At 49.9% G+C, this 12408-nt stretch overlaps 1 protein-coding gene across 2 annotated transcripts in view; it reads right to left on the bottom strand.

The window, feature by feature from the left end:
- CABLES1 (Cdk5 and Abl enzyme substrate 1) overlaps window positions 1–12408 on the bottom strand; it is a 101271-nt gene that overhangs the window by 12880 nt on the left and 75983 nt on the right. For both annotated transcript variants that reach the window (XM_037134123.2, XM_037134122.2), the window contains 3 exons: window positions 9695–9791; window positions 8307–8463; window positions 7138–7241 (listed from right to left, as the gene is read on the bottom strand). In XM_037134123.2, coding sequence (XP_036990018.2) covers window positions 7138–7241; window positions 8307–8463; window positions 9695–9791 — 358 coding nt within the window. The remainder of the gene's footprint in view (window positions 1–7137; window positions 7242–8306; window positions 8464–9694; window positions 9792–12408) is intronic.

The raw sequence follows: 12408 nt of genomic DNA, 5'->3' as shown, positions 1-12408 counted from the left end.
TCTCTCCTCCCTCCTTCCCCACATATTCCAGGGAATTCTTATGAGCAGCTCTGAACACGCATGGCCTTGCTGTAGACTCTGCTACTGTTCCCCTCTGGGTCAGAGGGGTCCCTGGCAGGAGGACCATTCCAAAGGAGCCTGGGTTCCGGTGCCTGGAGCCAGCAGGGAGCCCAGGGGCAGGCAGGCGAGCTCCCTAAGCCTCGGTTTCCTCGGAGGGAGCTAAGACAGGGGTCTCTGTGGCTCCTTGCAGCACCAACAGCCGCCGAGCAACCAGAGCTAATCTGTTCCTGTTGCACCTGTTGGACATCCATCGGCACTCGGAGCTCAGAGCCCAGCGAGGCCCTGGGATAACAGATGTTACACGCCCCCTCAGGTAATTAAGCAGAGCGGCGACCCTCGACTAAATCTATCTAACCACGAACAGCTGGGCATTTCGGCTATTCTTGGCATTCAATCCTTTTCCCTAAGAGGACAGTAAATCACAAGGAAACGAGAATGGGCAGTCTGCCTGGGTGGGGCCGAGCTTGTTATTATTTCTACCCGCTGGGTTCCAGATACAGAATCCTAGATTCACGCTCCTCCCCTCTCCTCAGGGGAACAGTTCTTCAGTTTCCTTCACTGAAATAAAACTGAGAAGAGAAACAAAGGAAAAACTGCTTCTGCTTCAGGTTTTTACATGACCATGTGAATTTAACAGGTGATGCAAAGGGCGTTCACAGTTTCAGGTACTTGTCACATATTTACCCAGTGCCACAAACACTTCTAGAGTGGTCTCCCCACCCACCTGAGAAGCCACTGGGCGAAATGCGGCCCGAGTTCACACATCTAGACAGAGTTCAGAGGCACAGTTTTAAAAAAATCACCCCCCCTGAGGATGCATCTATCAACTTTTGAAAGGGGAGTGGAGAGAAACATCCATATGAGAGCATAACAATTATCGGCCGCCTTCTGCATGCACCCCAGTCAGGGATCAAACCCACAACCCAGGCACACTGCCCTGATGGGAACTGAACCTGCAGCTCCTTGGTACAGAGGATGACACTCCAACCAACTGAGCCACCCTGCCAGGGCTGGATGCACTCTTAAAGGTGTGCTTCTTAAATGGTGGGCTCAGAGTGTGAGCCAATGAACTGCGTGTAAAGGGTCATGTTAAAAATCACAAAAATGATTTTAAAAAATCCGAAACAACTTCAAAGAAAAGGAGCAGGTACTGCAACATCTTGGGTAAAATTTAAAGCTAACATTTCATTTTGTATTATTTTTTACAAGGAAAAGATTTAAAAATCCACCATAATACTGATGCATGCTACATCACAAATAAACAGTATCTTATGAAGCCAGACAAAAGACCACAGAGCATGTTAATTCCATTTTTATGAAACAGCCAGGACAGAGGCACCTACAGCAACGGAACGTAGATTAGTGGTTACCTAGGGCTGACGGGCTGAGGATGAGGTCTACGGAGCTTCCTGTGGGGGATGATGGAAATGTCCCTTGAAACCAACTGTGGTGATGGTCGCACACCTTTGTGAATATACCAAAACCTGCTGAATTGTCTACTTTAAAAAGGTGAATTGTATGATACGTGAATTATCTGTCAACCCCCCCCAAAAAAAACAACAGAAAAAAAATCCCACCCTAATGCAGTAAGGCATTTAAGAGACTTTATTTTTAACACTTACACCAAAGCCAGCAGGCCTCAAAGACCCTGCCGTTCAGCTCCTGTGCAGCTGCTCGGCGGACTATCCGCTGTGCTGGGCAGCACCAGAGCCCTTTCGAGTCTCAGCGGGGGCCTACCCATGGAGTTTTGTCCCACGGTATGACTTTTCTTCACAAGGGTCTCCTAAACCAAATGAGCTCACGCACCTCACCTCAAAATCTGAGGGCCCTGCGGGGGCTCAAGCTGTTTTCACTTCTCAATAAGCCTACCCTGCAGACAGGTAAATAAGTACTTACACCATTAAGACAGGTTTCAATGAAGATGAAGGGTGTGGGGAGGTGGGAGGGGCAGAGTCCACCACCCACTATATGGTAGGTTGAACTGTCTTCTTTTTATTGTCTTCTATTTCCCACTGCTCAGCATCTCACACTGTGCTGAAAAATTAAGTTCTAAGATATATTCCCACAACACTGGGGAGGTATGGGGTAGAAAGAAGGGTTTTTCTATGAGTAATTAGATTGTAATACTAGTGAATCGAAGAACTGGCCCTCTATCGTGGAGAGTCGTCCAAGAGATGTCCTCTTGAGATTTATGTACCTATAGATGTCAGAAAGGCTGTTACTCGAGTTCCTTCTGTCAAAACAGTTCGAGAGGGATTTCTTCCTGGGAAAGGAAGTTTTGTTGACATTCTCTCAGTCAGCGCTTTCACTCATTTTTCTCTTCTTAATTGCTCTCTGCACCCATAAAGTGGGGGAAGAAACCACAAGCAACTTTGGCTGCCAGGTTCTAATGATAAATAACCAGTCTGTGGTGAAACTTTAATTATGAGCCGGGCGGCACACAAAGCAGGCCGCGTCCGGTTCCGACGCCAGCCTCCCCTCCCTGGCTGCCCTGAAGGACGCCATCGTTAGCAAAGGCCCTGCAAGAACCTGCATGCAGCCAGGAGGTTCCACGTCTGCTCACGCTGTGCTCACTTTCTAGAAACTCTGGGGCCAAAACCACAGGGGCTGTGACAATTTGCTTTCCGTACCTGCCCTAGGACATGTTTTTGTTGTTCAAAATGTCACCTTTGCCCTTCCCCAGTGGCTAACAGTGGGAGTCACCTGCATGGATCAAAGTCAAAAAACACGATGGGAACTATGACTGCCAGGCCAATTTTAAAGGGCTGCCACCCAATCTGTGTAAATGAAAGGCTCTGTTCTGAGTCTCAAGGAAAAATGTTCACCTCTGGAGCCCTTCCACTTTAAGGCATGCCCCAACTGTGGCCCTTTTATCTTATACTGAGAACAAACATGAATGAAAATACACATCCAGCTACATCACCTACACCGTGACTCAGAAAGCCCGCTCCTAGGAATTTATTGGCCTAAGAAAAATAACAATATTTGTCCACAAGAAGACTTACACAAGAGTGTTTGTAGAAGCAATATTCATCATATCCCTAAACTGCAAACAACCTAAATGTCCATTAACAGGACAACGAATACATAAACTATGGTATAGCCATATAAACAAATCCTACTTAGCAATTAAAAAAATACTGATACAAGCTACATAGTGAGTCTCAGATAGTAAGTCCTGTGGAAGAAGATGGACCAAAACAATGAAAGAGTACACAGTATATGATTCCATTTATATGAAGTTCTAGAATAAGCAAAACTAACCTATGGTGGCAGAAGTCAGAACAGCCGTTGCTGTTGTGGGGAGGGGATGAAAGCCAAAGGGGATGGGCAGGAGGGAACTTTCTAAGGTTCTCTATCTTGCTCAGAAAGGAGGTTGCAAAATTTATGGAACTGTGTACTTACAATGAGTGCATCTGGTTGTATATAAATTACACCTTAATACAAAAAGAAAAAAATGGCTGCAGCAGGATTTGATGAGGTGAAAGGACTAGCTCATCATTTTCAGGATTGGGTGACTCTGTAGAGGCCACAGGGACAACTCAGACCTTAAATTGCACAGCTACAGGACACGCCGACACACCAGACAACAGCCCTGGTTTTCAGGCTCCAGGCCTCCACTGGGCTGGCCAACCTGGGCTGTCCTGGGGGCCTAGGGAGACAGACGGAAGCAGCAGGACCTCAGCAGACTCCTTGTGCTGTGCGGACAACCCCTCTGAAACCAGCATGGCACTCCCTCCCCGATCTCCAAGCAAAGGTCTCAGCAGAGAACCTGGAGAGGGGGCTGTACAAGCTCCACATGGGTCTGAAGTCTGCCTGCAGGGGGCGCCCTGCCAACAATGAGGGTTCCAACCCCAGTAGAGTGTCTGAGCTAGGCCTGTCTGGGCAGATGTAGGGCCAAGATGTACCACCAACTCTCAAAGAGGGCCTTCAACAGCCTGGGCTGAATAATTTGTCGTTCTTTCTGTTCACCTTGGCCATCAGTGCTTATTGTAAGTGCAGCTCCCTGCACCTGGGGTTGGGATAGTGGCAACAGTTTGTCAGGATCATCACCCTGCAGGCCTGACTTTCTGTGTGTGTGTGTGTGTGCGTGCATGCAGAGGGGACGGCAGTGACTTTTACTGTTAAAGGTACCGGTTTTACACAGTCAACCTCTTTCACACTTCCAGGTCTTGCACACGGGCTCTCCCCTGGAGGCCCAGCAGGGCCACTCGCAGCAGCTGTGTTCAGGGCCCTTTCCTCGGAGGAGCCTCCCTGAGACCCGGCTCCAACCTCCAACCCCTCTGTCAGCTCCTGCAGGACTACATCTGTTTGTGATGATGGTGGTTTCTCTCCTTGTTTACTGCCTGACTTCTTCACTCACTATGAGGTCGAGGAGAGTGGGGATTGTGGCCGGTGTAATCTCCACTGCATAAGGAAGCACCTGGCCTGGCACGTAGTAGGGCCTCAGTCAGTACTGGTTGACTGGATGATTCTATACCTGTTACAAAATAAAGCAGGCAAACAAATAAAACCCCCAAACTCTTACCCCTGCCAGTTCAATGTAAAATGCATGTGAAACAGCCCTGTGCTCCACGCCTGCTTCTAGGGAGAAGGTCTCCTGGGAGCAGGTCCGAGGTTCTTTGTAACACATGGCACGCACATCAGTGACTCAGACAAGAATGCTGACAAGTGGGCCTCTTACATTTCTCAATGTGCCAATATCTATGGCCAAAAGAGAAGGAGATGCAGGTCTTGCAGAGCTGACCTGGCAAATGCAGTTGGTGAGCAATTTCATTCTCTGAAAAATGGACTATTACGGGAAGCACAGGCTGTAGCTTCCATGGGGTAAAATGAAAAATGACGCCCATGGGAACACAGAATGAGGAGGCCAGGACATATATGCTGACTTGGCAAGTCACCTCACACACTGTCCACAGAGGAGAAACTGCCCACGTGCACAGGTGCACACATGCACTGTAGCCCAGAACCTTGGAGCTCACAGTGAAATACTTTAAAGAAAGAAAAAACCATAAACAAAACCCAGACCTGGCAGCAGCCTGACACTAGTCCTGTGAAAGGAGGGGTCAGAGTTGCCACCACACATCACCCGTCTATGGGGGACAACTCCCCACAAACTGCAGTGTCAATAACAAATAGTGTGCCTCTCATTCTCCTGGGTACCTGGAAATCTGTTAAACTGCTGACCCCCCAAAATCATTTTCAAGTCCTTCTGAGGTCAGCAGTTCTGCCACTGAATGCTGCGGGATGTGGGATCCAGACATGAAGTGAGAAGCGCTCTGAGCCAGGAGTTCTGGCCTCCACACCCCACTTCCTGTCTGTCAACGGTGACAGCCTCGCTCCGGCTCCCCGAGCCACCGCTTCCTGCCCAAGTTACTTAATAAATAAAGTGAACTTTGATAAATAAAGCAGTGAGCATAAAGAATCCTTTTCACACAAGTCATGACCTTTCAGTTGCTCCTTCCTTCACATTAGGGTGATGATTCTGGTCATTTATTAACACTTATTATGTGCTACCTTACATAAATAAGCTCTGTTTCAAAAAACAAAAACAAAGTAGCCCTAGCTGGTGAGGTTCAGTGGACTGAGTGCTGGCCTGCCAATTAAAGGGTCACTGGTTTGATTCCCTGTTGGGGCACATGCCTGGGTTGTGGGCCAGGTCCCTGCCTGGGGGCGTGCAAGAGGCAACTGATCGATGTTTCTCTCCCTTTCCTTCTCCCTCCCTTCCTCTCTCTTTAAAAAAATAAATAAAATCTCTTAAAATTAAAAAAAAAAGAAATAAATCATCTAACTGGTCACGAGTGGGGAAAAAACCCAACTATCCACAGCTCTGGTTTTCCTTTCTGAGTTAGCATCTGGGAAATAAGGATGGAATAAGAATGGGACAGTGAGGAATAGGAGGCGACTTAAAGCCACAGGCCTTTGGTAATTCATTCTGACCCAGCGTGGCACATCAGAGCAACCATGAGCTATTTGCCACGTTACAAGAGGGTATGTGCTGAAAGTAACGAGCCAGGGCCTGCGTTCTGCCTGATATTTCTCTGATGTCAGCTACTTGCCAAATGTTCCAGAAGGAGAGAGGCTGAGGGTGGACCCCCACTGGTGAGAAGTAGATCTGAGTGTTCAGGGGCCTTTGGGGCTCGTAGGGTTGGGTCCTACTCTGGCTTCTGCAGACAGAAGAGCTAATCATAGAAAAGGGACCCTCTGCTCAATGCTGGGGCTGGGGCTGCTGAGAATAGCATAGGCTGGGGAGGGGCGAGGGAGCCAGATGAGGTGTTCTCAGCAGTGCCCACCTGGCAGGGAGGTGGCGAGGCATTCTGGGCCAGTGCTCTCCCACCTGATGTCAGGTGTGGCAGGCCTGGGGCAGCAGGTCTCCCTGCAAGCCCCACTCTCCTCTCCTCCCACAGCATCCCGGGCTTGCCCTGCCGCAGAGCCAGGGCAAGTCTGCCCCAAGAAAGTACACAGGGCCCTGCTGGGCTCCATCGATGTCTGGACAGACAGCAGCCCAGACTGGTGGGAAACAGTGGTCGGCCAGAAGCAGAAAGCAAAAAGACAGAGGGAAAAACAGGAAAAGACCAAGAAATAAAAACAGCAAGGAAAGGTTTTGCATATAACACCCACAATGTCCTACTTTCACTTTCCCAGGAGACAATTCTGTCATCCTGAGCCCAGTGCCAAACGTTTGTTCAGAGTGCATGTAAAGGCCTGCACTCAGGGAGGAACCCCATGCAGAGCTGAACTTGAACTCGGCGCTGCCGGTGATATCTCAGGTCCTCTCCTAGTGGGGGGGTCTATGGGTGTACCAGCTTGGTGAGCCCCCTCAAAGGTGAGGGTCCCTGACCCTGGGCTGGTAGCTAATGTGATGTATGCAGACCAAGTGACCAGCAGAATCCTGGACCAGCAATGTGCTAGGGAGGACTGGACAGTCCTCAAGAAGGTCTTCAGGCTGAGCAGTGTTTAAACAAGCCCCTGGGTCCCAGGCGGAGCAGCCATCTATTAGGGCACGCAAACCACCTCCAAGCTACTCCGTGCAGGATGAGGGGGCAGCAAACCAATCAGCTGCCCATCATTACTCACCATGTATGAAGGGAAGATCAGAACCCGTTTGTGCTTGCCGCAAGGCCACTGGGGGTCGTCCAGGAGATTTGGGTCATAGTCCATAAAGTCTCCCGGGTCACTGCCTAAAGATCACATGCAAAGTGATAATTAGGACCCCGGAGCCCTCTGAAGCAGGAGCAGCTGGGCAAATGCCAAGGACAGAGTTAGAAAAAAGGCTGGCTTCAGGGCATTTAGCTCAGAGTCACAGCCCGGGGCATGTGCTCTGACTTTTAGTAGGTGTCTCTACATGCCAATGAAGTGTATCCTCCCCCAAAGGGCTCACCACATCCTTAACATTAAGACTTTTTTTTTTCATTTTAGAAAATTATGTGTTAATCTCCCTGACCTGAGAGAGCACAAAACCTCACAGAGCATGAAAAATGCAGTGAACGCTCACAGATTACAAAACGTGGCGCAGAAAAGGCTCATTTCCTAAACCTGCATGCAGATCCAATAGCAGCTGAGCTGTGTGAGAAGCACGTTTTTGGTGTGGATGCTTCTGGACAGACTGCTGTGTCCACATAAACACAAACCAAAGCAGGCGCCAATGCGAACAGCTGTAAATGGCCAGAGGTGGCCAGAACATGAGGACAGTGCTTCCGAACTCGGCACCTGGGCAGGCCTAAGGAAGGCACTTCATATTCACCTGGAATCTCTCTGAGAGCAACAACACTGCTTTATAAAGAGCTTTTTCCCCTCATGCCAATTCTTCCAAAGCTTTGTAGAGGCAAAGCTAGAGGCATTCAAGTCTTCCTTCAGCAGCCAAGTTAGCTCACCCACCGTGAGAATCAGAAGGGAAGTCCTCACACAGGGTCCTGCGTTTTCTGGCCCAATTATTTGAAGACCACTGAACCTGAGCACTAGCAACATGTGGGCGAGAAGCAGGTGTCCGGTGAGATGAGCGGCCCTGAGTGGGAGCTCAGAAGGTTGGCAACTGAGGCGCCGCATTAGAGAGATCGCCCTGGGGCCTGGCTGCGAGACTGCACGGCCTGGAATCGCGTGTGCCCCCCAAATTACATCACCTGCAGGGTGAGATCACACTCCAGGGACCCCTGTCCTCCCGTCTGCATACGGGGAGACCCAAGCCACACTGCACCCTGAGACGCCTCCTGCCGCCAGCTTCCAGACCCAGCCAGGCCCCAGGTTACCTGTGTCCAGGCTCCCCTGGGTGCTGCTTGCCCGTCCTATGGAGAGGCTGCGGTGGCTCAGGTTCCGGAACTGGCAGAAGGAGGAGGTGGAGTCGATGGTATTTCTCCGGGCTCCGAAGGCATTTGTGGGTAACAGAAACTGGGTGTAAGAAACAGTCTAAAAGGTGAAGATAAAAACGGCAAGTGATTTTTCCCTGGGCAATGTTAGGCTTGCATTCTGACCACGCTACATTGCTACCTAAGTTCAGGTCAATAGTCTCCCATCTGCAATTCTAAAATCAGTGAGATCTGAAAAATAAAACTGTGCGCCAAATTTGTGCCAGAACTGGCTGTCTGTGGTTTTAACTTATCCCACTGGGTAAGAATACTCAAGTTATGTGGCTGAAATGTAAGTGTGTTTGATAAGAATGTGTAATCTTAGAAGCTGTTGGGATGTTGTGTAATATGTGAGGCACAAACTGTTATTACTTTTCATAAACCAGCAAGCACAAAATTCCCGGACACATGAGGCCCAGGAGTCTCTGATCAGGGACTGCAACACTGGCAGTTCCTTTGTGCCCCTTGGGCAGATGCTGTCCACCCCTGATGCTCACCGCTGTGCTATCCTCCCTCATTCCTGTGCAAACACCCGACCTTTAAGAATGAAAACAGAACAAGCATCTTCTTTTTCATCTGTCTGGAGGATCATGGCTCGTGCACTGTGAGCTCAGGGCTGATGTCGTTTGGGCACAGTGGTGACAAGCTGTCCCGGGGGAGGGAAGCAGGGAGGTCACTTGCTACCCATCAGCTTCACCTGTATGCAAACTATGCTGGGATGGCTTTCCCAAAGAAACACATGCATGGTCTCTACCAACAGGCTTTGGGAGGGTTTATGAAGACTGTCTGGATCTAGCATAAGAGGTCAAGTTCACATTTCAAACTTCACTCCTCAGACTTCAACCCAGCAGTTGAATAAACTGTGGGTGAAAGAGGAATGTGGTAGCCCTGTTGCTCGGGGTCAGTATCTAAAGCTGAGGGGCTCTCAGCTTCTCAGGACCACAGGAAGCCAAAGTACTTTCTGGTAGTAGGGATGCTGCTTGCCAACACCATCAGGTAAAGCATATGCAAACTACCTATCATCACTGCACCCCAGAACATGCTTGTGGATGTGTGCATGTGCCTGAGATACTGGTCAGCATCTTGCTTTCCACTGTATAAAGCACAGGGAGAGCTGCTCTTTAACCACTGCCTCGATGGACTTCCAGCTGCAGGCTGGGGACAGGCCCAGGAACGTGCCCGCACCTGGCTCTACCACCACCAGGGAGGTTCGTGGTCTGCCACACTGCTTCTGCTTCCTGGCCCTTGTGGTACTGGCACAAACTCGCTGACTAGAAGCCAGGCAGCCTTACCTTCCCATCAGCTCCCAGCTCCACGCCTTCAAGGCCAATGACCTCTTTCAAGCTCACAGCACCTGCTGATTGTCTCCCTCCATCCAACTTCAAATCTCTGGGGAGGAAAAGCCAAAGAAAAAATGCTGTTGCTTGCACCCGAAAGAGACACGATGATGCTCACCACACGAGACACCAGTCACACTGACGAAAATGACCAGAAGGCCCTGGCTGATGGGGTCTCCCTTTGTCCCTCCTTTGGGACTCGTCAGTGGCGATCTTTGGGCAGTTCCACCCACTCTGATCTAAATGACACCAAAATGAGCAGAAAGCCCGAAGATGAAAGCGAGGCTCAGAAGCCAGTGGATCACCAACGTCCCTGCTCAGCAAGGTCCCTCCTCTCTTAGTGGGTCATTGAACCATCTTGGAGGGCGCGTGCCCTGGGCACAGTGGGTAGGTGGTGCTCTTGGGCACCAGCTGCTGGCTTCTGTTTAAATCTGGGGGAGACCACCCCTTCTTGACCCCCCATTTATTAGACAGGAGAATAAATTCTTGTCCTAAACAGTTTTCAGATTTATTGTTGGTAATGAAAAAATTAATGCCACGATAGTCACTCCAGCTCTCTTGCCAGGCCACCTAGAGAAAGACAATGAGTATCTTTCTATTAAAAAAAAACCAAAAAACTACAGTGTTAACAATAAGCACTTACAGAACATCACAATTTACAGATTTTCACACATCATCTCTTTCATTCTTTAAGATGCCTTTATCAGACAGGTATTGCTATTGTTATTATCCTATTTTACAGATGAGAAAAATGAGGCCTGGAGTAGGTTGATGGTTTGCCAAGGCCTCTGGGATAGCGGTTTGTAGAGACTGGTTTTGCATCCAGTGATGTCTCTAGGACATCCGGTTGCCTTGGAGATGCACGATGGGCTGGCTGAGGCTTTGCCCAGACATGACTGTTCATATGTTCAGGGACAACCCCTCTCTCCTTACAGCGGTCCTCAAGCTTGGCTGCCTGTTGGAATCACCCAGGGACTTTTGACAAACTCTTGCTGTCCGGCTCCCACCCCAGCCATCCTGATTCTCTTGGTACCGGGTACAGCCCGGGAGGCAGGAGTTTTAAACACTCCCCACCCAGGTGATTCTAAATTGCAGCCCGATCTGGGAAGGACTGTCTTCCAGCTCCTGTCTCTGTGACACAGTGCTTGTTAGTCAAAGCCACATTGGGTCGGCAGTGTTCTTGCTGTGAGGCCTGGAAAGGTACCATACTTGGGGGTTGTCTTCTCTAAGAACTCAGGGGCTGTCTCTAATCAAGAGCAAAGAAAATATAAAAAGGTAAAGGGCTCAATGAAGGGGAGAGTGAAACGGAGCCAGGTGAATGGGGCGGAGAGAGACAGGAGTCCTCCCCGCTCCACGGCCTCCATGGAGGAACACGGGGTTCTCCGATTCTCTCGAGCGACCAGCCTCGTCCACGGGCAGGCCAAGACACTGGCTCCACGGTCCTAGAATGCAGAAGGTGATCAGTGACAGTTTTTTAAAGAAATGCCTAAGACCTGCACCTAAAAAAATCCAGTAAGAACTGAACTTTTAAAAAAGAATTTATTTATATTTTTAGAAAGAAGTGAAGGGACAGAGAAAGAGAGGAAGAGGAACATCGATGTGAGAAGGAAACACTGACTGGTTCTCTTGTGCCCACCCTGACCGGGGACTGAACCCGCAACCTAGGCACTGAGCCCTGACCAGGAGTCAAACCAGCAGAACCCCTTTGCCGTGTGGGATGACGCCCAGCCGGCTGAGCCACATCGGTTAGTGCACGGCTGCGTTTTGAAGGCAGTCACCTTGGCGGGCCCTGTTTCTGCCATGCTCAAAATGTCCATGGAGCCCCTTTTGGAACTGACACTGAAGTTACGCAGAAGCAAACAACAGAAAGCGATTCGCCAGCCCATCGCAGTCTTCAAATTTTATAAAATAGTGGAATCGGTGTCCCCTCCCCTCCCACTGACCAGATTTGACTGTAAATGACTTCGGGTAATTCCAGACACAAACTCACCCCTTAAGGACAATACAGAAGAGGAGAGTAGTGCACAGAGCTGTAAACACTTCATTAGACAGTGCAGATCACCGCACCAAGAGCTCCAAAATGTTCTGAGCCACAGACGTGCTCTCGGGACGTGTCTGAGTCCTCCCGAGGGCGCCTCCTCTGCTGGGATCCGCACTTGCTGGGCGCTCTGCGGGCAGTTTCAGTCACGTCACTTTATAAACATGTGGTGGAGACAGAAAGCCTGCGTTCCATTACTGACCTCCAGTCTTCAGCTGGAAGGACCGAGTGTGCTGGGACAGAGCAGGGCTCAGCAAGGCCTCCAGAACCAGGACCACATGTACCAGAGACCACCCACCCTGACGCCCCACCACCTGGCTCTCAAAAGACTTCCTCCAGCAATAAAGGGTAGAGATGATGAACGCATCAGGGCACTAACAAGGCGGAAAGCCTACTGAGCAAGATCCAGGCAATGAAGCTGACACGGTGGGTTAGAAGCAAGGAGCCCCACGGGGAAAAGACGAGGAGGTGAGTTGACACAGAGACAGCAGCACACTGCCTTTCATTAAAAACCTACAGCTCCCTTCCTCGGACTTCCCGCTTGCCCAAAGCCAAACCCAGCAGGCACGTGCCTCACATTCCCAACTCCAAAACAATGTCTCCTTGTTTCCACTTCATCAGACAGAGAAGG

Source organism: Artibeus jamaicensis, unplaced genomic scaffold, assembly GCF_021234435.1.
Source record: "Artibeus jamaicensis isolate MK-2021 breed Jamaican fruit bat unplaced genomic scaffold, CSHL_Jam_final contig_354, whole genome shotgun sequence".
Classification (NCBI taxonomy): Eukaryota; Metazoa; Chordata; class Mammalia; order Chiroptera; family Phyllostomidae; genus Artibeus; species Artibeus jamaicensis.
The sequence above is the reverse complement of the archived record's forward strand: the minus strand, read 5'-3'. Positions and strand labels throughout refer to the sequence as shown.